Consider the following 26896-nt stretch of genomic DNA (forward strand, 5'->3'; position numbering starts at 1 on the left):
CACTAAAAATAAATTTGGAAACCATAGCCCTGGATCATCATTTGCCTTTATAAAACAGTTTTTTGTGTGTGGATTTCTGCTTTCTGTGCTTTAAAATGAAGTGGGAAAACTTAAAGAATTTGAGAAATAAAGCCAAGTGATCTAAATTGGAAAATGAATCTATGAGGGGATATTAGATATTTCCTACTCTGTTGGGTCATACAGTGTAGTGTAACCTTGGGGCTACTTGCTTATTTTTAAGCACCTGGCAGGTTATCATGGGAGAGATGCTAAGCAGTTGGCATCTATATTCATGGAGGACTGAACGAGGAACATAAAGATTAAATTGAAAAAGTTGGGAGAATTCCTCTAAATTTATTTGAGAAAACTGCTTCTGTTTCCAAAATAGTGTCTTTAGGATGTACCCTCTTTGAGGATAAGAAACCTGTCTCTGCCTTAGTGCCTGACATGGGCTGGTACCTCATTGGCAGTCACCAAACATTTGTTGAAGGGATGCATGAATTGCCATCAATGAAGGCATATACAAAATACAGTGCCATCCAAGAATTATAAATCTCAAAAAAGGAAGTTATCTTAAAATTAAGACACCATTAGACTTGTCACAGATTGAAATTATGGGATTCATTTGTAAGAACTTGATCAACAATATGAAATTAATGTAACTTCATATGCTGTATGTCCGTAGTTCATCATCATAAAATCAACTAAAGGTAGAGTAGTTCCCTTGTAATATTGCTTACTGAAGAGTAAGAATTAATCATCTCTTTTTCACTTGAAAGAGATCAAATAGTAACTTAGATGGTTTCTCATTCATATTAAAGAGAGTTATTCATATAGAAGTGTGATTATTTATGAAATCTCATGGGTAAATTTGACTCTCTTGGCCACAGTTTCTATTACACCTTTGAAGAATACAAGTACTTGCTGTTGCTCTAGTTGCCAGGTAGATTCAATCAGCATTTATCTACTATGTTTCTACAGACTCCATTGCCTTACACAAAAGTGGGTTGTGGGGTAAAATGTAACTTGTCCCCTTACTTCTTAAAACATATACTACCATTTTAAGCCTCTGAAAAGTCCTAGAGGGTAGAAACCTGTCTGTGTTCAATACAGTATTTCCCAACAATATTTTGCCACTTTTTTTGTAAAACATCTATTGACAAATCATGGAAACATTGGATAGATTATTTGTCTTCAAATAGTTTGAAGCATTTATTTATCATACCCATTGGGGAAGCTAGCAAAATATATAAATAAATGGGTATATAAACAGGTGTGATAAATAAATGAAATAATTATATGTATGCCATAAGCCCTCTGAAGTGAAAAAAACAGTTATTTTGTGTATTAAAAGTCATCAAAAAGGCCAGGTGAAACTAGAGTATGAAAGTCTTGAGGAGATATAAAGCTCAGGTTGGCAATGTGAGAACTAATGAAAAGAAAGGGCTTTCTTTCATTATTGAGGAGAAAAAGAGAAGTTCCTATGTTCTGTTAGAGCCAGCAACCCTATTTACCTAGATAGTTACTTCATCTACCGTTTTATCTTTGAACAAGACCTTGTGTAAGTCCCTCCAAATAGTACCCCTCTATGGGCAGCTCCAAAAAGCAGCCTGTTGGGGAGGTGTCTGCTCTTGAGAGATTCACAGAGTGTATAGCGTGAGGATGAGAGCAATTGTATGTTTTCCTTCCGAAGAATAGTACAGAAGTTATGATAGATTCTCTTGAAAATCTCTTTGAAAGACATAAACTTCCCGAAACCTACTTTTATACTCATGTATTTGTAAAGATATATTATCACATTATCAGATAATTGGGGATTGTTACGTGCATGGTATACATATTAGTTAGAATAGATCAACTTCTGTAACAAATAAAAAATATATTATAGTTCAAACACAATAAAAGTGTATTTTCTTGCTTTTATAACAGCCCTGGGTGGGTGTTTTAAGTTAGTAAGACAGTCTTCATCCACACAATCATTTAGGGATCAAGACTAATGGATAATCTGCCATCATCGATACATAGCACCAAGGTTGTACCGGGGATCATCTCCACTCCAGCTTTCTAGAAGGGGAAAAAACATGAAGGCACATATATAAGAAATTTTTAGGACTAAGCCTAGAAATTGCACACATCACATTCATTCACATTTTAGTGTCCACAATTCAGTCACATGGCTCCACTCAACTGCAACGGGGAGGCTAAGATGTATACTCTAGCTCTGTACCCAAGAAGAAACAGAAAACATGGATTTAGTGAGCATCTGGGGGACTGTGTCTGTCACAACATACTTGTTGCATCTTGATCCTTGGTCACCAAATTAGAAGGTTGATTTGTGCTATCTCATTTGCTCCCTCCTGGCTCATAGATGTTTCTGCATAGTGTGATGGTGATGTACCCATCCATTTTATGGTGACCCTCATTAGCAAACTTCCACATACCACACAGCAGTTCTCAAGACATTCCCACCTTTTTCCATTCAACATTTATTATATAGGGTCAGGCTCTTAGAAGTACTAGAGGTACCGAGGGGAACAATGTCCTTATCCTTGGGAGTTTATTCTCTTGTGTAAGAGAAAGACAATAAAGAAAGAAAATGATTAGTTTGTGCCACATGCTGTAAAAAAGAGAGTAAGTAATGGGAAGGGGTAAAGCAGTACTGCTTTTGCCAACATATCAAAGTTGGCTTCTCTAGGAAACTGGAGGCTAAGATCTGAAGGATGGTAGTGAGCCAGCCACTTGGGCTGAAAGAACAGCATTCCAGAGAAAACAACATGCACAAAGGTCCTAAGGCAAGAATGAGTTTGGCATGTTCAAGACACTTGTATCTAGGACACCAGTGTGTGTGTGGCGAGTAAGCAAGAAAGGCTCATGTGAGATGAGATAGGGCTGTAAGATAGGCTGAGTCAAGTGTTTCACACAAGGCCATGCAGATCTTGGAGAGTTTATTTGTTATCTGAGAGTGAGAGTAAACCACGAAAAAGTTTGTTGTTGTTTGTTCTCTGTAACAGCTTTAATATAATTCACATACTGTAGACTTTACCCATTCAAAGGGTACAGTTCAGTGGCTTTTATTAGAGTTATGTAACCATTACCACAGTCCATCTTAAAACAGTTTCATCAACTCAAAAAGAAATCCCATACCATTTAATAGTCACTCAATTTCCTCCAAACCCCCAGCCCTAGGCAACCACTAATCTATTTTCAGTCTCTGTAGGTTTGCCTATTGTAGACATTTCATAAAAATGGAATTAGACAGTGTGTGGTCTTATGTGATTAGCTTCCATTACTTAGCATATTGTTTTCAAGGTTCATCAACATTTTAGTGTGTGTCAGTACTTCGTTACTTTTATAGCTGAATAATATTTTGTTATTTGGCTATATCTACCACATTTATACATTTGTCAGTGGATATTTTGGTTGTTTTCACCTTCTGGCTATTATTAATAATGCTATGAACATTCATGTACAAATTTTTGTGTGACCGTATGCTTTTATTTCTCTTGGATGTATACCCAGGAGTAGAATTTCTGAGTCATATGGTAACTATGCTAACCTTTTGAGGAACTTCCAGACTGTTTTTCCAAAGTGGCAATACCATTTTGCATTCCCATCAGCTGTGTATGAGAGTTCCAATTTCTCCATTTCCTTGTCAGCACTTACGATTATCTATCATTTTGAATAAAGCCATTCTAGAGGTTTGAAGTGGTACTCTCATTGTGCTTTTGATTTGCAATTCCCTGATGACTAATGATGTTGAACATCTTTTCATGTGTTTATTTGCCATTTGTGTATTTTCTTTGGAGAAATACCAATTCAAGTTACCCACTTTTGAATTGTCTTTTTATTATTGAATTATTGAATTTTAAGAGAGCTTTCTATATTCTAGGTATATGTATCTGTATATGATTTATAAATATTTTTGCCCATTCCGTGGCTTGTCACTTTCTTGATGGTGTCTTTTGATGCACAATAATTATTTGCTTTAACAAAGTCCCTTTTTTTGTTGTTGTTGCTTGTGCTGTTGGTGTCCTTCCTACCTAAGAAACCATTACTTAATTCAAGGTCATGAAAATTTATACCTACATTTTCTTCTAAGGATTTTGTAGTTTTAGCTCTTACATGTAGGTCTATGGTTCGTTTTTACTTAATTTTTATATATGGTGTGAAATAAAGATCCAGCTTCATTTTTTGCATGTGAATATCTAGTTGTCCCAACACTGTTTGTTGAAATACTTTTCTCCACTGAGCTGTCTTAACACCCTTGTAAAAAATCAGTTGACCTCATGAAAAGGTTTTAAGCTGGGAAAAGGTATGATCTGATTCATACTTTAAAAGGATCAGTCTCTCCAAGGATGGCTTTTAGAGAGGCAAAAGGGAAGTAGAGCTGGGAAGCTGTTATAATAATCCAAGTTAGTCAAGTAATGGCCAAGACTAGTGACAGCAAAGAAGATGGCAAGCTTTATCAAGATTGAAGATAGTTTGGAGAGACAATTGCCTTGACTCTATGTTTTTGCCACTTTTTCACTTGTCTGTGTCATAGCTGTCTTTTCTACTTTTCCCCATTATATTTTCTCTTAAATGGTCTTGAGAATTTTTTCTGTTATTTTTGGAATTTTTTTTTTTAAATTTACTGTTTTTTATTTCCTGTCTGTGATAAAACTCACAACTTATTTGTATCTACACTATTACTAAAACCACAGCTTATTTGTATCTACACCTATTGTTTCCTTCTTCACTCTTTCCTGGATTCTATCCCTCTTCACCTACTCAGTGATTTTCCTTTACCAGTTATATCCTGTGTCTTCAGTAGTTCTCCTTCTATAAGCCTTGTCCCATTGGATATACATTTTCTTAGGTGTATTCCATCTTTTTTTTGAGTCTGGTTTTTAAAATGTAATTTATACATAGTAAAATTCACCCTTTTTAATGCACAGTTCAGTGAGTCCTAACAAATGTATATAGTTGTGAAACCATCACCACAGTCAAAAATAGAACATTTCATCACTCTTAAAAAGTTCCCTCATGTACCTTTGCAGTCAGTCCCTACCCTTCTTCCCCAGCCCTAGCAACTGATTTGATTTCTGTTCCTATAGTTTTGCCTTTTCCAGAATGCAATATAAATGGAGACCATAGAGCCTATGGCCTTTTTTCATTGGGTTTTTTCATTTAGTGTAATGCTTTTGAGATTCATCCATATTATTATACATCGCAGTAGTTTGTTTTTTAAAATTGTGAAATGATATTCTATTATGTAGATTATTCATTTATTCCCCTGATGGATAGTTGGGTTCTTACATGTTTTGGCCATTGTGGATAATGCTGCTATAAATATTTATATATAGATCTTTGGGTAATTTTTTTCATTTCTCCTGAGTAAACACATAGGAGGAGAATTACTGGGTCATTTAGTATGTATGTTTATAAGAAACTGTCAAGCTATTTTCCAAAGTGGATATACCATTTTGCATTCTTGCCAACAGTTTATGAAAGGTTTAGTTCTAGTTGCTCGATATTCTTACCAACCTTTGGTATATTGATTCCTTTTTTTTTTTTTTTTTGAGACAGAATTTCTCTCTTGTTGCCCGTGCTAGAGTGCAATGGCATAATCTCGGCTCATTACAACCTCTGCCTCCCAGGTTTAAGTGATTCTCCTGCGTCAGCCTCCAGAGCAGAGCAGCTGGGATTACAGGCACATGCCACCATGCCCGGCTAATTTTTATGTTTTTAGTAGAGACGAGGTTTTGTCATGTTAGCCAGGCTGGTCTTGAACTCTGGACTTCAAGTGATCTGCCTGCCTCTGCCTCTCAAAGTGCTGGGATTACAGGCATCAACCACTGTACCTGGCCAGTATATTCTTTCTTTAATTATAGCTATTCTAGTAGGTGTGTAATGGTATCTGTGTTTTTGTTTTTTTTGTTATGGAGTTTTGCTGTTTTGCCCAGGCTGGAGTGCAGTGGCGCAATCTAGGCCCACTGCAACCTCTGCCCCCTGGGTTCAAGCGATTCTTCTGCCTCAGCCTCCTGAGTAGCTGGGATTACAGGCACCCACCACCATGACTGGCTAATTTTTGTATTTTTAGTAGAGATGGGGTTTCACCATGTTGGCCAGACTGGTCTCAAACTCCTGACCTCAGGAGATCTACCCGCCTCACCCTTCCAAAGTGCTGGGATTACAAGTGTGAGCCACTGCACCCAGCCCTCACTGTGTTTTTCATTTGCATTTCTCTGATGATTAATGATATTTTGTTGTGCTTATTTGCCATCTCTGCACATCCTTTGGTGAAGGGTCTGTTCAGATCTTGTGTCCATTTTTTATTTGAATGTTTATTCTTTTTGGGCATTTTATATGTTCTCAATACAATTTTTTCTTAGGTGAATGTTTTGTGATTATTTTCTCTCAGTCTGTAGCTTGTCCTTTCATTTTCTCACCAGTATCTTTTAAAAAGAAAACTTAATTTCTGTCTAAATTAAGTCTAATTTATCATTTTTGTTGTGATTTGTGATTTTGCTTAATAATCTCGGGCCAGAGAAAGTTTTCTACTGTGTGCTAAATGTGGAAAAAAATGTGAAAAAGATATACAAGATACTTGTCTTCATTTTTCACAGAGTTTTCTTCTTTTATAGTTTTAGCTCTTGTATTCGAGCCTATGATACATTCAAGTTAATTTTTATAAGCAAGGGTCAAGGCTTAGTTTTTTCATATGGATTGTTCAGCACCATTTGCTGAACGTGCTATACACCCCCCTTGATACCTTTATTTGAAATCAGTTGACTTTGTATATATGGGTTATCCCATATTTTAACAAAGACCTCCCTCAACCCCACATGCCCATGTAACTAAAAATGCATCACTTCCACCTCTTCACAACCATTCTTTAAAGTGTGGTCTAGACTGTGCTTCATCATTTCTTTCTTACTCCTTACACTGGCATCTTTCTCTACCATTTCATTAAAACGATTCTTGCCAGAATCACCAGTGATCTGTGTTCAAGAGTTTTGTCCTTGTTACATGTGACTCTCAGTGGTCTTGGACCTTACTCACCCCTCCCTCCTCTTTCAGACACTCTCTTTACTTGACCAGTGCAACATCTCACCATCCTTCATATTTTTCTTCTGTTTTTCCATTTGCCCCATGTGTCTACTTTGATAGTTTTTCTTTACCCATTTCTTAAATGTCATTGTCCCTCAGCATTCTGACCAAAGCCTCTTTTCTTCTTTGTTCTTTGCATGTTCCCTGCTTATTCCCATTTGTTCCCCTGACTAAAGAATCTCAGATTTATGTCTGACCCAAATCTTTCTGAGATTCATTTCTGCATGTCTAACTGCCTACCAGGACCACAGCTGTATGAGGAAAAAGTACCTTGTATATGTCTTGTTCACATTTATATTCACATGTCAAGCACACAGAACTTAATTACAATTTGTAGACTGATCAAATGAATACATGAGCAAACTAAACTGATACCACATATATTCCGTGAATATATGACTGGAGGCACAAAATAAGTAAGTTACTTTTGGAATCACATACTTTGTCTTCACCATGGTACAGTCTTCCTTTACAGTTGGTAGTGAATCTTCGGATAAAGAGATGGGAATGAGATTCTGCACAGGGGCAGGAAGGAGATGCGAGAGTAAAGAGACATTTCTCCAAACATTGCAAACACTGTTTCTAAAGTTTTCTAGTCCAGTAATTGTAATTTTCTTCTGAAATTATGTATATTATTTGGAGAATAAAATTGTTAGTGGCTTTATTAAATTCTGATTGTAGCTTTAGCTATAACACATCATTTCTTTTTGAATTTCCACCAAAGTTTTTATATGTTGCTGTAACATTTTTTAAGACCTAAAGCAAGCTTGTCCAACCCGCAGTCCACAGGCTACATGCAGCCCACAATGGCTTTGAATGCAGCCCAACACAAATTCATAAACTTTCTTAAAATATTGTGAGACTTTTTTAATTTTGATTTTGATTTTTTAGCTCATCAGCTAGCATTAGTGTTAGTGTATTTTATGTGTGGCCCAAGACACTGCTTCTACCAATGCGACCCAGGGAAGCCAAAAGATTGGACGCCGATGCCCTAAAGTGATTCTCAAGAGTTATATAAAACAGCATTCTCCAATGTTTTTGGCCCCAGTGACCAATTTCATGGAAGCTAGTTTTTCCATGGACTGATGGGTGGAGGCAGTGGTGTGGGATGGTTTTGGGATGAAACTGTTCTATGAAACTGTTCTACCCTTAGCTCTACCTTAGATCATCAGGCACTAGTTAGATTCTCATAAGGAGCATACAACCTGTATCCCTCCACGTGAAGTTCACAATAGGGTTTGTGCTCCTATGAAAATCTAATGCCACTGCTGATCTGACAGGAGGCAGAGCTCAGGTGGTAATACTTGCCCACCTGCCACTCACCTGCTGTGTGACCCAGTTCCTCACAGGCCACAGGCCCATACCAGTCTGCAGCCCGGGGATTGGGGACTTCTGATATAGAAGATGTAAATTTGGTAATGTAGATTCTTTCGGATCTAATATGATGAATGGTTTTATGATGATCTGAGTGCTCACATCTAAGAATGTATATGCTTGTTATGGATTTTGCATCATGCCAGTGCTTTGGGAATATTGGGGAGATGTTACTGCCCTCCTTACCGCCCTCAGGGAGCACACACCTTAAGATACAGTCCTCCTTATTGCCCTCAGGGCTCACACACCTTAAACAGATAAAACACACAGCTACAATCAGCAAATAAACAGAAGCACCTATCAGGCAGTTTGTAGTATCCTTTGTTTGTTACTTAGCAGGAAAAAAGAGGGTATCCTGCCACTAGACATGTGTTTTTGGCCTTGCTTGTCACTGCAAGCTGTTATGTAAATATGTTTAGTGTTTTTCCATATCTGCCCTTTTTCTCTGTTCTGGAGTGTGTTACTCACATTTCTCTGTATCTTTCTTTCCTACATTCCAGTGAGCGGTTTCTGGTAAGACTGAACAAGAATGGTGGGCCAAGGAACCCAGAGAAGATCGAACGAATGTGTGCCCTTTTTACAGTATGTACAAATTCTCTTTTCCTTCTTTGCTGTTGACTCTAACCAGTGGCCTGCTATGTGGGTATTGTCACCCTGAAAACAAACATTTATTCTTATTTCCACACACACGGCAGAGAATAGGACTTGATTTATGTTTCTGTTAGGTTTTAATGAAATATTTATAGTAAACTGAAATTATATACAGTTTTAAACTTAATTTTTATTAATGAAATATAATCAAGTACCTTTCACTGATATAGACTGTATAAGCTATTTCATACAACAGACACTTAAAATCTGACAAAACCATCCTGGACAACATGCCAAACCCCATCTCTACAAAAAATACAAAAATTAGCCAGGCGTGGCATGTGTCTGTAGTCACAGCTACTTGGGGGTCTGAGGCGGGAGGATCGCCTTAGCCCAGGAAGTTGAGGCTGCAGTGAGCCAAGGTCACACCACTGCACTCCAGCCTGGGTGAAAAAGTGAGACCAGACCTTGTCTCAAAAAACAAACAAACAAACCAAAATCTGACATAGGTCTTTCTTACTATTCTTATCCAAGGCCACTGGGAATTTCTCTGAGGTGTATAATTTCTAATGCATAATTTATTTTAAAGGTATCCAACAGGTTTACAGCTTTGTAGTTTGTTAGTGAGTTCATATACAGCAAGACAAACTAAATAGTCCTCTTCCAAATACCAAATGGGGGATATTTTCCTACTGTCATCTGTACTTTTTTTTATATATATACTTTAAGTTCTAGGGTACATGTGCACAACATGCAGGTTTGTTATATAGATATACATGTGCCATATTGGTTTGCTCTACCCATTGACTTGTCATTTACATTAGGTATTTCTCCTAATGCTATCCCTCCCCCTGACCCCATCCCACAACAGGCCCCAGTGTGTGATGTTCCCCACCCTGTGTCCAAGTGTTCTCATTGTACAATTCTCACCTATGAGTGAGAACGTGTGGTATTTGGTTTTCTGTCCTTGCGATAGTTTGCTCAGAATGATGGTTTCCCGCTTCATCCATGTGCCTGCAAAGGACATTAACTCATCATTTTTATGGCTGCATAGTATACCATGTGTATATGTGTCACATTTTCTTTATCCAGTCTATAATTGATGGGAATTTCTGTTGATTCTAAGTCTTTGCTATTGTGAATAGTGCCTCAATAAACATACGTGTGCGTGTGTTTTTATAGCAGCATGATTTATAATCCTTTGGGTATATACCCATTAATGGGATGGCTGGGTCAAATGGTATTTCTAGTTCTAGATCCTTGAGGAATCGCCACACTATCTTCCACAATGGTTGAACTAGCTTACACTCCCACCAACAGTGTAAAAGTGTTCTTATTTCTCCACATCCTCTCCAGCATCTGTTGTTTCCTGACTTTTTAATGATTGCCATTCTAACTGGTGTGAGATGGTATCTCATTGTGGTTTTGATTTCCATTTCTCTGATGATCAGTGATGATGAACATTTTTTCATGTGTCTGTTGGCTACATAAATGTCTTCTTTTGAGAAGTGTCTGTTCATATCCTTTGCCCACTTTTTAATGGGGTTCTTTGTTTTTTCTCTTGTTACTTTGTTTAATTTCTTTGTAGATTCTGGATATTAGCCCTTTGTCAGATGGGTAGATTGCAAAAATTTTCTCCCATTCTGTAGGTTACCTGTTCACTCTGATGATAGTTTCTTTTGCTGTGCAGAAGCTCTTTAGTTGAATTAGATCCCATTTGTCAATTTTGGCTTTTGTTGCCATTGCTTTTGGTGTTTTAGTCACGAAGTCCTTCCCCATGCCTATGTCCTAAATGGTACTGCCTAGGTTTTCTTCTAGGGTTTTATGGTTTTAGGTCTAACATTTAAGTCTTTAATCCATCTTGAATTAATTTTTCTGTAAGGTGTAAGGAACAGATCCAGTTTCAGCTTTCTACATATGGCTAGCCAGTTTTCCCAGCACCATTTATTAAATAGGGAATCCTTTCCCCATTGCTTGTTTTTGTCAGGTTTGTCAAAGATCAGATGGCTGTAGATGTGTGGTGTTATTTCTGAGGCCTCTCTTCTGTTCCATTGGTCTATATCTCTGTTTTGTTACCAGTACCATGCTGTTTTGGTTACTGTAGTCTTGTGGTGTAGTTTGAAGTCAGGTAGGATGATACCTCCAGCTTTGTTCTTTTTGCTTAGGATTTTCGTGGCAGTGCGGGCTCTTTTTTGGTTCCATATGAACTTTAAAGTGGTTTTTTCCAATCTGTGAAGAAAGTAATTGGTAGCTTGATGGGGATGGCATTGAATCTATAAATTACCTTGGGCAGTACAGCCATTTTCATGATATGGATTCTTCCTATCCATGAGCATGGAATATTCTTCCATTTGTTTGTGTCCTCTTTTATTTCACTGAGCAGTGGTTTGTAGTTCTCCTTGAAGAAGTCCTTCACATCCCTTGTAGGTTGGATTTCTAGGTAGTATTTTATTCTGTTTGTAGCAATTGTGAATGGGAGTTCACTCGTTATTTGGATCTCTGTTATTAGTGTATAGGAATGCTTGTGATTTTTGCACATTGATTTTGTATCCTGAGACTTTGCTGAAGTTGCTTGTCAGCTTAAGGAGATTTTGGGCTGAGACGATGGGGTTTTCTAAATATACAATGATGTCGTCTGCAAACAGACTATTTGACTTCTTCTTTTCCTAATTGAATAAACTTTATTTCTTTCTCTTGCCTGATTGCCCTGGCCAGAACTTCCAACACTATGTTGAATAGGAGTGATGAGAGAGGGCATCCCTGTCTTGTGCCAGTTTTCAAAAGGAATGCTTCCAGTTTGGGCCCATTCAGTATGATAGTGGCTGTGGGTTTGTCATAAATAGCTCTTATTATTTTGAGATACATTCCATCAATACCTAGTTTATTGAGAATTTTTAGCATGAAGAGCTGTTGAATTTTGTTGAAGGCTTTTTCTGCATCTGTTGAGATAATCATGTGGTTTTTGTTGTTGGTTCTGTTTATGTGATGGATTACATTTATTGATTTGTATATACTGAACCAGCCTTGCATCCCAGGGATGAAGCCAACTTGATCGTGGTGGATAAGCTTTTTGATATGCTGCTGGATTCAGTTTGGCAGTATTTTATTGAGGATTTTTGCATCAATGTGTATCGGGGTATTGGTCTAAAAATCTGTTTTTTGTTGTTGTGTCTCTGCCAGGCTTTGATATCAGGATGATACTGGCCTTATAAAATGAATTAGGGAGGATTCCCTCTTTTTCTATTGATTGGAATAGTTTCAGAAGGAATGGTACCAGTTCCTCCTTGTACCTCTGGTAGAATTCAGCTGTGAACCCATCTGGTCCTAGACTTTTTTTGGTTGGTAGGCTCTTAATTATTGCCTAATTTCAGAGCCTGTTACTGGTCTATTCAGAGATTCAACTTCTTCCTGGTTTAGTCTTAGGAGGATGCATGTGTCCAGAAATTAATCCATTTCTTCTAGATTTTCTAGTTTATTTGCGTAGAGGTGTTTATGGTATTCTCTGATGGTAGTTTGTATTTCTGTGGGATCGGTGGTGATATCCCCTCTATCATTTTTTATTGCATCTATTTGTTTCTTCTCTCTTTATTTGTCTTGCTAGTGATTTATCAATTTTGTTGATCTTTTCAAAAAAAAAAAAAACAGCTCCTGGATTCATTGGTTTTTTGAAGGGTTTTTTTTTGTGTGTGTCTCTGTCTCCTTCAGTTCTGCTCTGATCTCAGTTATTTCTTGCCTTCTGCTAGCTTTTGAATGTGTTTGCTCTTGCTTCTCTAGTTCTTTTAATTGTGATAGGGTGTCAATTTTAGATCTTTCCTGGTTTATCTTTTGGGCATTTAATGCTATAAATTTCCCTCTACACACTGCTTTAAATGTGTCCCAGAGGTTCTGGTACATTGGTCTTTGTTCTCATTGGTTTCAAAGAATATCTTTATTTCTGCCTTCATTTAGTTATTAACCCAGTAGTCATTCAGGAGCAGATTGTTCAGTTTCCATGTAGTTGTCTGGTTTTGAGTGAATTTCTTAATCTTGAGTTCTAATTTGACTGCACTGTGGTCTGACAGACAGTTTGTTGTGATTTCTGTTCTTTTACTTTTGCTGAGGAGTGCTTTACTTCCATCTATGTGGTCAATTTTGGAATAAAAGTGATGTGGAGCTGACAAGAATGTATATTCTGTTGATTTGGGGTGGAGAGTTCTGTAGATGTCTATTAGGTCCGCTTGGTGCAGAGCTGAGTTTAAGTCCTGGATATCCTTGTTAACTTTCTGTCTTGTTGATCTGTCTAATGTTGAAAGTGGAGTATTAAAGTCTCCCATTATTATTGTGTGGGAATCTCAGTCTCTTTGTAGGTCTCTAAGGACTTGCTTTATGAATCTGGGTGCTCCTGTGTTGGTCGCATATATATTTAGGATAGTTAGCTCTTCTTGTTGAGTTGATCCCTTTACCATTATGTAATGGCCTTCTTTGTCTCTTTCGATCTTTGTTGGTTTAAAGTCTGTTTCATCAGAGACTAGGATTGCAACCCCTGGTTTGTTGGTTTGTTTGTTTGTTTTTTCTATTTGCTTGGTAGATCTTCCTCCATCCCTTTATTTTGAGCCTATGTGTGTCTCTGCACATGAGATGGGTCTCCTGAATACAGCCCAATGATGGGTCTTGACTGTTTATGCAATTTGCCAGTCTGTGTCTTTTAATTGGGGCATATAGCCCATTTACATTTAAGGTTGATATTGTTATATGTGACCTGAGAGACCTGACTGTTAGGAGGAAAACTAACAAACAGAAAAGAATAGCATCAACATCAACAAAAAGGATATCCACACCAAAACCCCATCTGCAGGTCACCAGCATCAAAGACCAAAGATAGATAAAAACACCCCACTGTCAATATTAGACAGATCTACGAGACAGAAGGTTGTAAGTAGATGTTTGATCCTGTCATTTTGATGTTAGCTGGTTATTTTGCCTGTTAGTTGATGCAGTTTCTTCCTCGCATCGATCATCTTTATAATTTGGCATGTTTTTGCAGTGGCTGGTACTGGTTGTTCCTTTCCATGTTTAGTGCTTCCTTCAGGAGCTCTTGTAAGGCAGGCCTGGTAGTGACAAAATCTCTCAGCATTTGCTTGTCTGTGAAGGACTTTATTTCTCCTTCACCTATGAAGGTTAGTTTGGCTGAAAAGGAAATTCTGGATTGAAAATTATTTTCTTTAAGAATGTTCAATATTGGCCCCCACTCTCTTCTGCCTGTAGAGTTTCTGCTAATAGATCTGATGTTAGTCTGATGGGCTTCCCTTTGTGGGTAACCCAATCTTTCTCTTTGGCTGCCCTTTACATTTTTTCCTTCATTTCAACCTTGGTGAATCTGACAATTAGGTGTCTTGGAGTTGCTCTTCTTGAGGAGTATCTTTGTTGTATTCTCTGTATTTCCTGAATTTGAATGTTGGCCTGCCTTGCTAGGTTGGCGAAGTTCTCCTGGATAATATCCTGAAGAGTGTTTTCCAATTTGATTCCATTCTCCCTGTCAGTTTCAGGTACACCAATCAAACATAGATTTGGTCTTTTCACATATTCCAGTGTTTCTTGGAGGCTTTGTTTGTTTCTTTTTACTCTTTTTTTCTCTTAACTTCCCTTCTCACTTTATTTCATTAATTTGATCTTCAGTCCCTGATACCCTTTCTTCCACTTGATCAAATCGGCTATTGAAGCTTGTGGATGTGTCATGTAGTTCTTGTGCCATGGTTTTCAGTTCCATCAGGTCATTTAAGGTCTTCTCTACACTGTGTATTCTAGTTAGCCATTCGTCAAATCTTTTTTCAAACTTTTTAGCTTCTTTGCGATGGGTTTGAAGATCCTCCTTTAGCTCGGAGAATTTTGTTACTACCAACCTTCTGAAGCCTACTTCTGTCAGCTTGTCAAAGTCATTCTCCGTCTACCTTTGTTCCGTTGCTGGCAAGGAGCTGCAGTCATTTGGAGGAGAAGAAGTACTCTGGTTTTTAGAATTTTCAGCTTTTCTGCTCTGGTTTCTCCGCATATTTGTGGTTTTATCTACCTTTGGTCTTTGATGCTGGTGACCTACAGATGGGGTTTTGGTGTGGATGTCCTTTTTTGTTGATGTTGATGCTATTCCTTTCTGTTTGTTAGTTTTCCTTCTAACAGTCAGGTCCCTCAGCTGCAGGTCTGTTGGACTTTGCTGGAGGTCCACTCCAGACCCTGTTTGCCTGAATATCACCAGCAGAGGCTGCAGAACAGCAAATATTGCTGCCTGAACCTTCCTCTGGAGGCTTCGTCCCAGAGGGGCACCCACCTGTATGAGGTATCCGTCCGCCCCTACTGAGAAGTATCTCCAGTTAGGCTACACTGGTGTTAGGGACCCACCTGAGGAGGCAGTCTGTCCATTCTCAGAGCTCAAATGCCATGCTGAGAGAACCACTGTTCTCTTCAGAGCTGTTAGATAGGGATGTTTAAGTCTGCAGAAGTTTCTGCCGCCTTTTGTTCAGCTATGCCCTGCCCCCAAGGGGGGGTCTACAGAGGCAGCAGGCCTTGCAGAGCTGTGGTGGTCTCTGCCCTGTTGGAGCTTCCCCAGCCACTTTGTTTACCTACTCAAGCCTCAGCAATGGCGGATGCCCCTCCCCCTTCCAGGCTGCTGCCTGGCAGGTTGATCTTAGACTGCTGCGCTAGCAGTGAGCAAGGCTTGTGAGCATGGAACCCGCCGAGCCAGGTGCAGGATATAATCTCCTGGTGTGCCATTTGCTAAGACCATTGGAAAAGTGCAGTATTTGAACGTGAGTGTCCCAATTTTCCAGGTACGGTCTGTCACAGCTTCCCTTGACTAGGAAAGGGAAATCCCCCAACCCATTGCACTTCCCAGGTGAGGTGATGTTCCACCCTGCTTCCGCTTGCCCTCCTTGGGCTGCACCCCCTGTCCATCCAGTCCCAATGAGATGAACCAGGCACCTCAGTTGGAAATGCAGAAATCATCGTCTTCTGCGTCAGTCATGCTGGGAGCTGCAGACCTGAGCTGTTCCTATTCGCCTGTCTTGGAACAGAATACCCTTGTTTCTGTACTTTAGTTTTTTCTGAAAAGTCATACTGTTGTTCATGGTCTCTACAACCATGGACCAATCAAGTTAGAAAAGTTTTGGAAACCTGCTGATTAGAAAATACCAAACCTCACAATCCCATCTTGCCTTGTGTGTTCTTCAAGTTTATTCTGATTTACTAATTTGTTTTTACCTTATTAAAAAAAACTATCCAGCAGTATTTATTTGAGTTAATTTATTTACTATAGAAGAAAACAAGACTGTGTCACAATTTTAAACCAGTTTTGATTATTGTGAATTCTTTGATCTGTTTCAGTGATCCTGAGATATATCAAAACCTATTGTGTTGGTTTCACAGTTTCACTGACCTTGCTGATGGTGTGTGATTGACAGGTGACAGATATTGTAATGCTTACATTGGGCCTCTTAAATGCAAATGGGATTTATCTGGAGATCTGATATGTGACTTTCTGTAAAAGATAGAGTTACATTTGTTCACCTCACTTTTTAGTTCATTTACTGTGACTTTATCTTTCAAAACATCAAATGATGTTATGCAGAATCAGATACCACTTTCACAGAGATAGCTTTTATTGATAATACTCCAGATGTATGGAAAGATTTATAAATCTAGCTAAGGTAAAATAATATTGTATCCATCTTTGAGCTTAGCAGTAAAGGCTTAGGAGATAATACAAGGAGAAAGAACAGGAAAAGCAGACCCATGATGGTGGTTAAGGGAGTTGAGATGTCTTAGTCTGGGAAGATCAGCACTCTGTCTTCAATTGGAAAAGAATGAAAGAAAGAATCTAAATTGTAGTAAATGGGATTTAAGTTAGTCTGTTGAGTGAGAGCTTCTGAAGTGAGAGTGCCTGAACACTGAGGTGGTTTTGTGGGACCTCCTTTCTGACACAGAATTAGTAAGAGACACCCATCTTCTAGAATGTCTCAGTAACCTTAGGAGGTTTTTCTGAATTCTGATTCTCTGATATTACCTGGTAAAGCATCAAGAGAAATTGTTGATTCCTTGTTTCTTGGATTTGTGGGAACAGAGCTGCATGCATGTACTGTCCTTGAATTCTTGAATATGATGAGTACAGTCCTTGTCTTTTGAAAAATGAACTTAATTAAGGTGGTATTTAAATGTAATTACAATAAATCAAAATTTTCATATAGCATTTTAATTATCCATATGAGCCCAGAGGCCAAAGCTATAGCTCCAACTTTATTGTACATAACACGCATGATGTGCTCTTGTTCTGCCACAATGGGAAGGTACAGGGTGCTAAATATACTATTAATACTTCCATAATTCTATATGCAGTGCAGCCCTGGATTTTTTTATTTTTTTGTTTTTGTTTTTTTGCAATAAGGGTCTCACTCTGTGGCCCAGGCTTCAGTGCAGTGGCCTGATGATAGCTCACGTAGAAACCTTGAACCTTTGGGCTCTAAGCGATCCTCTTGCCTCAGTCTCCTGAGTAGCGGGGCTATAGGCGCACACCAAGCTTGGCTAATTTTTTTTTTTTTTTTAAGAGATGGCGTCTTGCTATTTTGCCCAGGCTGATCGTGAACTCCTGGCCTCAAACACCCCTTCCACCTTGGCCTCCCAAAGTGCTGGGATTACAGGTGTGACTCACCATACCCAGTCCAGCCCTAGATTTTTAAAAAAGGTCCCAAACATGATTTGAGGAATTTGTACAAAGCACACAAGATTTCTGAACAAGAATATCTTAGCCAGGATTTTTATGTTTTAGTTTAAGCTATATGAGATTATATTGGTGGGACCTGTTTTCTCATTATCTGAGACTTGAGTTCCTCCTATGAACTAAAGGAGTTTCCTAGATTGACATATGTGCTGCAAAGTCTCAGAGTAAATGCAAGAAAATGTAGCCACAACTATGGTTGATGCTGACCTGTTAGCTTACCTTAGAATGGGGAAAAGGGAATCTTACAAACTGAGCAGATTACAAGGTTACTCAGCACACTTCAGAGCCACATTAAAGTCACATTATTTGGCACAGCCTTATTCGCTTTGAGGCCTTAGTTTTTCTAACTTGGTTAGATTTTTGGGGTTTCCTACCAAGGAAGAATTTTATCCAAGGGGAATGTGTTTTATACTTATGTGGATGGCCAATATAATGAGGATTTTGCTGACTTTCATGCTAAACAGTGGCTCTATATACAAATGCGTGAAAGTATATCTATCTGTTTTTACTCATTCTTAGATATTCATGACCTCATACACACTGCCTGAAAGGTGTCAGTAATTGTTACATAAACAAATGAATATATGTTTATTTGCTGTCATATTCAAGTGACAAACTCAGAGAATGAATTTGTACAGCTATCCATGCATTAGTTGGCATTTTATTTTATATATTTGTTTATACTCTTCTACATTCCAAGATAGAATTTTAAGTAGTGATCTTTTTAGTTCAGAATTGAACTTGATTATTACTATAATAACATTATGTATTAAAATACCTTCTTTTCTGCAACTTACATACGAATAAGCTGGTTTTATTTTGTATTCATGAATCTCATTATCTCTATAGAAAAAGAGTATCCCCAGCACAGGTAAGTTAATTAACTTTTTAATGTTTCAAATGAGTGAGTCTAAGATGCTGGACCCTAAGTCACTGTCCTCAGTTGTCTCTTCTACACCTTGTTTAGTTGGGACCAGCTTCCTAGGTAAGTAGGATTAGAGAGTTTGGTCCAGTGAACAAATCTAATTCCTGCCATGTAATCAGGATTGAAATCCTGCTCACCAGATGAATGATAGATACATCACTCTTCTTCTCATCTTGCTTTTACAGGTCATGTGAGTAATTTAACATAGATAACCACCCTTGGTGCTTAGTCTTAAAGAATATGTGTTTAACAAACCCTGTGGTAACTGTGTTTAGCCATGCACTTACGTTTAATAAGATAGCTTTTAGGCCGGGCGCGGTGGCTCAAGCCTGTAATCCCAGCACTTTGGGAGGCTGAGACGGGCGGATCGCGAGGTCAGGAGATTGAGACCATCCTGGCTAACACGGTGAAACCCCGTCTCTACTAAAAAATACAAAAAACTAGCCGGGCGACGAGGCGGGCGCCCGTAGTCCCAGCTACTCGGGAGGCTGAGGCAGGAGAATGGCGTGCACCCGGGAGGCAGAGCTTTCAGTGAGCTGAGATCCGGCCACTGCACTCCAGCCTGGGCGACAGAGCGAGACTCTGTCTCAAAAAAAAAAGATAGCTTTTATATTGAAATTCTGTGGAACTCACAAATAATTATTTTACTTAAAATATTTTCTTGCATTAATTATTGTCTTATTTCTATTGATGTCAAATAAATACCACTGAAAGTTCTGGATGCTGTGCACATGATGTTAGAAAGAGCCCCTACTCAGCCACTTGGAAAATACCATAAATTATACTTAAGGCTTCTTTTATTCACTGAGCAGAGCCAAGGGAAACGTTTAGTATTTTTGTGTACAACCCATCAGATTATTTTCCCTTATTTGGACATCTTTGGAAACTGGCTTGAATTCCATAGGTACATTGGAGTCAGTGATTACACGAGTCATTTGATAGTTTGGATGTACATAATCCAGGCTGTGTAGGAGAAACCATTTCACTTTGAAATGTGTCGAACATTTCTATATCCTTTAGTAATCAACATCTTTCCATCCAAAAAGTATATAAAAATGGTAACCTGGTTTTCAATTTTCACTTGTTTAGTACCACCTTAATAAGTGTCAAAATATAGCATTATTTTAATAATATTATTTTAAATTCCATTTTTAATTAAAATAATTAGTGTAACGGGTCCTGAAACATCCTTTTTCAATATCAAACACAACTTTCATGTAAAAACATATCTTTATGATTCCAGGTATCAATTTATGTTTAATTATTTTGTAACTTGTTTCATTGTAAACATACTTTATTATTTTAAGAACTTGGCAAAATATTGTAACCATCTAAAAGCTTCAATTTCACTACTACGTATTACTTTTTTTTTTTTTGAGACGGATTCTCTCTGTTGCTGGAGTACAGTGGCACATTCTCAGTTCACTGCAGCCTCCACCTCCCAGGTTCAAGCCATTCTCCTGCTTCAGCCTCTCGAGTAGCTGGGATTACAAGTGCGTGCGACCACACCCAGCTAATTTTTGTATTTTTAGTAGAGATGGGGTTTCACCATGTTGGCCAGGCTGTCTCGAACTCCTGACCTCAAGTGATCCTCCCACCTTCACTTCCCAAAGTGCTGGGATTACACACATAAGCCGCTACGCCTGGCCCACATAATACTTCTTAATGTCTCCTTTTCTTTCATATGTTCAGGGCCATTTAATAGGGCAAGGCTGAGACTAGGCAAAGGAAACAAAAGCACAGCATCTTGAGAGTGACTACTTTCTTAAATTTTGCACCTTAGGTGCCTTGCTTGCCTCACCCTAGTGCTAACCCTGCAACAGGGTTTACAAACTAAGAAACATGGAGACTCTGAATCTCTTAAGCTCTTTCCAAATCATGACTGCCATTTTATTGTACTTTTTTTTTTTTTTTAATTGAAGAGAGACAGGCATCTGGGGTCAATCAAACGATGAAAAAGGAAAAGGAAGTGAAACTAAGGGAGCCTTTCCTAGAAGCAACAGGGAGATCACAGAAACCTGTCACATTGAGGACAAAGGTTATTCCATCAAGTACCATTAACTCACAAAATAATGACAGAGAGAGCAGCAAGTTGATGGCCTGGTGAAAAATCTGAAACAGAATCTATATTAAATGAATTTTTATTATTTCAAGTATAATACATTTAAAAAGCATAATGCATACTTATCAACAAACATTTCAACATATGTTCTAAACACAAATAGAATGATTATCAGACTGGGCATGGTAACTAACACCTGTAATCTCAACACTTTGGGAGGCTGAGGCAGGAAGATTGCTTGAGCCTAGAAGTTTGAGACCAGTTCTGACAACATAGCAAGACCCCATCTTTACAAATAATTTAAAAAATACCTGGGCATGATGGTGCACACCTGTAGTACCGGTTACTTGGGAGGCTGAGGTGGGACAATCACTTGACCCAGAGGACAAGGCTGCAGTGAGCCATGATCACACCACTGTACTCCATCCTGGTGACAGAGCAAGACCTTAGTTTTTTTTTGTTTTGTTTTCTTCTAAAACTTTTATTCTTTTTTTTTAAAATTATTATACTTTAAGTTCTAGGGTACATGTGCACAATGTGCAGGTTTGTTACATATGTATACATGTGTCATGTTGGTGTGCTGCACCCATTAACTCGTCATTTACATTAGTTGTATCTCCTAATGCTATCCCTCCCCCTTTCCCCTACCCCAGGACAGGCCCCGGTGTGTGATGTTCCCCACCCTGTGTCCAAGTGTTCTCATTGTTCAGTTCCCACCTATGAGTGAGAACATGCGGTGTTCGGTTTTTTATCCTTGTGATAGTTTGCTCGGAATGATGGTTTCCAGCTTCATCCATGTCCCTACAAAGGACATGAACTCATCCGTTTTTATGGCTGCATAGTATTCCATGGTGTATATGTGCCACATTTTCTTAATCCAGTCTATCATTGATGGACATTTGGGTTGGTTCTAAGTCTTTGCTATTGTGAATAGTGCCACAGTAAACACACGTGTGCATGTGTGTTTACAGTAGCATGATTTATAATCTTTTGGGTATATACCCAGTAATGGGATGGCTGAGTCAAATGGTATTTCTAGTTCTAGATTCCTGAGGAATTGCCACAGTGTCTTCTTCCACAATGGTTGAACTAGTTTACAGTCCCACCAACCATGTAAAAGCATTCCTATGTCTCCACATTGTCTCCAGCACCTGTTGTTTCCTGACTTTTTAATGATCGCCATTCTAACTGGTGTGAGATGGTATCTCATTGTGGTTTCAATTTGCATTTCTCTGATGGCCAGTGATGATGAGCATTTTTTCATGTGTCTGTTGGCTGCATAAATGTCTTCTTTTAAGAAGTGTCTGTTCATATCCTTTGCCCACTTTTTAATGGGATTTTTTTTTTTTGTAAATTTGTTTGAGTTCTTTATAGGTTCTGGATATTAGCCCTTTGTCAGATGAGTAGATTGCAAAAATTTTCTCCCATTCTGTAGGTTACCTGTTCACTCTGATGGTAGTTTCTTTTGCTGTGCAGAAGCTCTTTAGTTGAATTAGATCCCATTTGTCAATTTTGGCTTTTGTTGCCATTGCTTTTGGTATTTTAGTCATGAAGTCCTTGCCCATGCCTATGTCCTGAATGGAATTGTGTAGGTTTTCTTCTAGGGTTTTTATGGTCCTAGGTCTAACATTTAAGTCTTTAATCCATCTTGAATTAATTTTTCTATAAGGTGTAAGGAAGGGATCCAGTTTCAGCTTTCTACATATGGCTAACCAGTTTTCCCAGTACCATTTGTTAAATAGGGAATTCTTTCCCCATTGCATGTTTTGGTCAGGTTTGTCAAAGATCACATAGTTGTAGATGTGTGATATTATTTCTGAGGGCTCTGTTCTGCTCCATTGGTCTATCTCTCTGTTTTGGTACCAGTACTATGCTGTTTTGGTTACTGTAGCCTTGTAGTATAATTTGAAGTCAGGTAGCGTGATGCCTCCAGCTTTATTCTTTTTGCTTAGGAGTTTCTTGGCAATGTGGGCTCTTTTTTGGTTTCATATGAACTTTAAAGTAGTTTTTTTCCAATTCTGTGAAGAAAGTAATTGATAGTTTGATGGGGATAGCATTGAATCTATAAATTACCTTGGGCAGTATGGCCATTTTCATGATACGAATTCTTCCTATCCACGAGCGTGGAATGTTCTTCCATTTGTTTGTATCCTCTTTTATTTCATTGAGCAGTGGTTTGTAGTTCTCCTTGAAAATGTCCTTCATATCCCTTGTAAGTTGGATTCCTAGCTATTTTATTCTCTTTGAAGCAGTTGTGAATGGGAGTTCACTCATGATTTGGCTCTCTGTTTGTCTGTTATTGGCGTATAAGAATGCTTGTGATTTTTGCACATTATTTTTGTATCCTGAGACTTTGCTGGAGTTGCTTGTCAGCTTAAGGAGATTTTGGACTGAGATGATGGGGTTTTCTAGATATACAGTCATGTCATCTGCAAACAGGGACAATTTGACTTCCTCTTTTCCTAATTGAATACACTTTATTTCTTTCTCTTGCCTGATTGCCCTGGCCAGAACTTCCAGCACTATGTTGAATAGGAGTGGTGAGAGAAGGCATCCCTGTCTTGTGCCAGTTTTCAAAGGGAATGCTTCCAGTTTTTGTCCTTTAAGTATGATATTGGCTGTGGGTTTGTCATAAGTAGCTCTTATTATTTTGAGATACCTCCCATCAATACCTAATCTATTGAGAGTTTTTAGCATGAAGGGCTGTTGAATTTTGTCAAAGGCCTTTTCTGCATCTATTGAGATACTCATGTGGTTTTTGTCTTTGGTTCTGTTTATATGCTGGATTAAGTTTATTGATTTGCGTATGTTGAACCAGCCTTGCATCCCAGGGATGAAGCCCACTTGATCATGGTGGAGAAGCTTTTTGATGTGCTGCTGGATTTGGTTTGCCAGTATTTTATTGAGGATTTTTGCATCGATGTTCATCAGGGATATTGGTCTAACATTCTCCTTTTTGTTGTGTCTCTGCCAGGCTTTGGTATAAGGATGATGCTGGCCTCATAAAATGAGTTAGGGAGGATTCCCTCTTTTTCTGTTAATTGGAATAGTTTCAGAAGGAATGGTACCAGCTCCTCCTTGTACCTCTGGTAGAATTTGGCTGTGAATCCGTCTGGTCCTGGCCTTTTTTTGATTGGTAGGCTATTAGTTATTGCCTCAATTTCAGAACCTGTTACTGGTCTATTCAGAGATTCAACTTCTTCCTGGTTTAGTCTTGGCAGGGTATATGTGTCCAGGAATTTGTCCATTTATTCTAGATTTTCTAGTTTATTTGCGTAGAGGTGTTTATAGTATTCTCTGATGGTAGTTTGTATTTCTGTGGGATCAGTGGTGATACCCCCTTTATCATTTTTTATTGCATCTATTTGATTCTTCTCTCTTTTCTTCTTTATTAGTCTTGCTAGCGGTCTATCAATTTCGTTGATTTTTTCAGAAAACCAGCTCCTGGATTCATTGATTTTTTGAAGGGTTTCTTTGTGTCTATCTCCCTCAGTTCTGCTCTGATCTTAGTTATTTCTTGCCTTCTGCTAGCTTTTGAATGTGTTTGCTCTTGTTTTCTAGTTCTTTTAATTGTGATGTTAGGGTGTCAGTTTTAGATCTTTCCTGCTTTCTCTTGTGGGCATTTAGTGCTCTAAATTTCCCTCTACACACTGCTTTAAATGTGTCCCAGAGATTCTGGTATGTTTTGTCTTTGTTCTCATTGGTTTCAAAGAACATCTTTATTTCTGCCTTCATTTCGTTATTTACCCTGTAGTCATTCAGGAGCAGGTTGTTCAGTTTCCATGTAGTTGAGTGGTTTTGAGTGAGTTTCTTAATCCTGAGTTCTAGTTTGATTGCACTATGGTCTGAGAGACAGTTTGTTATAATTACTGTTCTTTTACATTTGCTGAGGAGTGCTTTACTTCCAACTATGTGGTCAATTTTGGTATAAGTGTGATGTGGTGCTGGGAAGAATGTATTTTCTGTTGATTTGGGGTCGAGAGTTCTGTAGATGTCTATTGGGTCCCCTTGGTGCAGAGCTGAGTTCAATTCCTGGATATTCTTGTTAACTTTCTGTCTCGTTGATCTGTCTAATGTTGACAGTGGGGTGTTAAAATCTCCCATTATTATTGTGTGGGAGTCTAAGTATCTTTGTACAAGACCTTGTTTTTTAATGAAAAGGAAGAAAGAAAGAAAAAGGAATGATTTTCATAACTCTTTCATTTGGAAATTAGTTTTGATTCTAGATTGTATCTGTTTACTTAAAGGAAACCCTTAATTTTTTCAATAAGATTATTTTCAACTATAATTTAGTACAAATGATAAATATCAGAATTTAGAAATGGAAATCAAATTATTGAGGTTTCACTGATAACTTTTAAGTGGGACATACTTTGTGTGTAATAATCATCTGTGGACCGAGGAATCAATGTAAAATTAGTGGAGAACATCATCTGTGGACAGAGGAATCAATGTAAAATTAGTGGAGAACAAACTTACAGAATTTTAGTTATTGAAGAGCTTTTTGGTGGTTTCTCATTTTTTTCTGTACTGAACATTTATTCCTTCTGTTACGGAATGTTTTTATATGATGTTAGAGTAAACATGGAATATGCAATATCATGAAGATTTCTAATGTGAGAACTTTTATAGACTTTATTTGTTAAGTGGTTTAAATGAGAGCTGGAAAAATGTTGTCAATAAAGTAAACTTCCAAAGGCCTGTAAGATATCCAGACTTTTACTCCAGGCCTCTTATAAACTATTAAAGTGCTATGTGCTGTAATTTCCCTTCCCCTACCTATAACATACAGTAAAAGCAAATGACTAGAGATTCAAAATGAATTTTTAATTATTTTCTGTGTGTTCCTTGCCTGAGTTTACTTATTTTTTCTCTTAGGATCTGAGCAGCAAAGATATGAAGAGAGATTTGTATATCGTTGCCCATGTGATCCGAATAGGTACTGTTCTCCTTACCCATTCACATGACTAAGACTGGCCCAACTTGGAACAAGTATGTCTTGTGCATGAGCTTTGTTTTCTCCCTAGATCTTACCTGTAATTTCAGATCTCAGGATTAGAGTCCAGCTTGTATTGAAGCTATACCTAAGCTCAACTGCTGTGGTAGCTTGGTTTGATATAAATGGATTTGGGGGAGTGGGTTTTGTTTGGGGTTTTTAATCACTTAAAACCTTCTGCTCCCTATCTGTTTTTAGACCCAAAGTTTTTATTTAAAATGGTCTGCTTATAGACATTATTTCTTTTCTTTTTTTTTTTTTTGAGACGGAGTCTCGCTCTGTCGGCCCAGGCTGGAGTGCAGTGGCCGGATCTCAGATCACTGCAAGCTCCGCCCCCCGGGTTTACGCCATTCTCCTGCCTCAGCCTCCCGAGTAGCTGGGACCACAGGCGCCCGCCACCTCGCCCGGCTCGTTTTTTGTATTTTTTAGTAGAGACGGGGTTAGACATTATTTCTAACACAGTGCCCTGCCTCTGTACCTACCCTTTCCCTCAGAGATCTTATAGCAGTTTTCCGGAGGTGCCAACTTCACAGCAAATGCCATTCAGCACCTATTGGTTGTGTTTTAAATTATGTATCTGTGGTTTTCTCCACAAAATTAGAGTTATTGTCATCACTCCCAACGATGGATGGTATTTCACTTCTACCCCACCCAAGATGAAAAAGTGATTTTTACTACTGTTCTGTTGTTAGTTTGCTCAGACTTATTTCAAGTTTATGATATAACTTTTGGGTCTGGCGAACCAAGTCCTCCTTCGTAGGTTTGAGTTCTGGCCTGTCATGTACATTTTTATCAAAGAATATTTTTTAATCCCTTGCCAGCAAAACAGTTATTTTGCTGTACTTAAAGTGTTTGTTAAGGTTCCAGCATTTGCAACTTTTCTTGCTGCTGTAGGCACAGCTTTGGTAAGCTGGAAAAGTAAATACTCATCCACTTTTTAAGACTACTCTCAATCCCACAATTGTTCAGGATGATGTTGGACAGCGGAATTTGGTTGAGAGAACACGGTATCCTCCTTGTCTGTACATATGTAGCTTATACCTGGCAGCTAAAATACTAAACTTTGTATCTATAACGTACCTGAGAAGTGTAAATCTATTATTAGCACATTGGTTT

At 38.3% G+C, this 26896-nt stretch overlaps 1 protein-coding gene across 8 annotated transcripts in view; it reads left to right on the forward strand.

Annotated features, from left to right (window-relative positions):
• DOCK3 (dedicator of cytokinesis 3) overlaps positions 1 to 26896 on the forward strand; it is a 735684-nt gene that overhangs the window by 481040 nt on the left and 227748 nt on the right. For all 8 annotated transcript variants that reach the window (XM_033208879.1, XM_033208884.1, XM_033208901.1 and 5 more), the window contains 2 exons: positions 8967 to 9048; positions 25663 to 25723. In XM_033208879.1, the coding sequence (XP_033064770.1) occupies positions 8967 to 9048; positions 25663 to 25723 (143 nt within the window). The remainder of the gene's footprint in view (positions 1 to 8966; positions 9049 to 25662; positions 25724 to 26896) is intronic.

Source organism: Trachypithecus francoisi, unplaced genomic scaffold (assembly GCF_009764315.1).
Source record: "Trachypithecus francoisi isolate TF-2019V2 unplaced genomic scaffold, Tfra_2.0 Lachesis_group0, whole genome shotgun sequence".
Classification (NCBI taxonomy): domain Eukaryota; kingdom Metazoa; phylum Chordata; class Mammalia; order Primates; family Cercopithecidae; genus Trachypithecus; species Trachypithecus francoisi.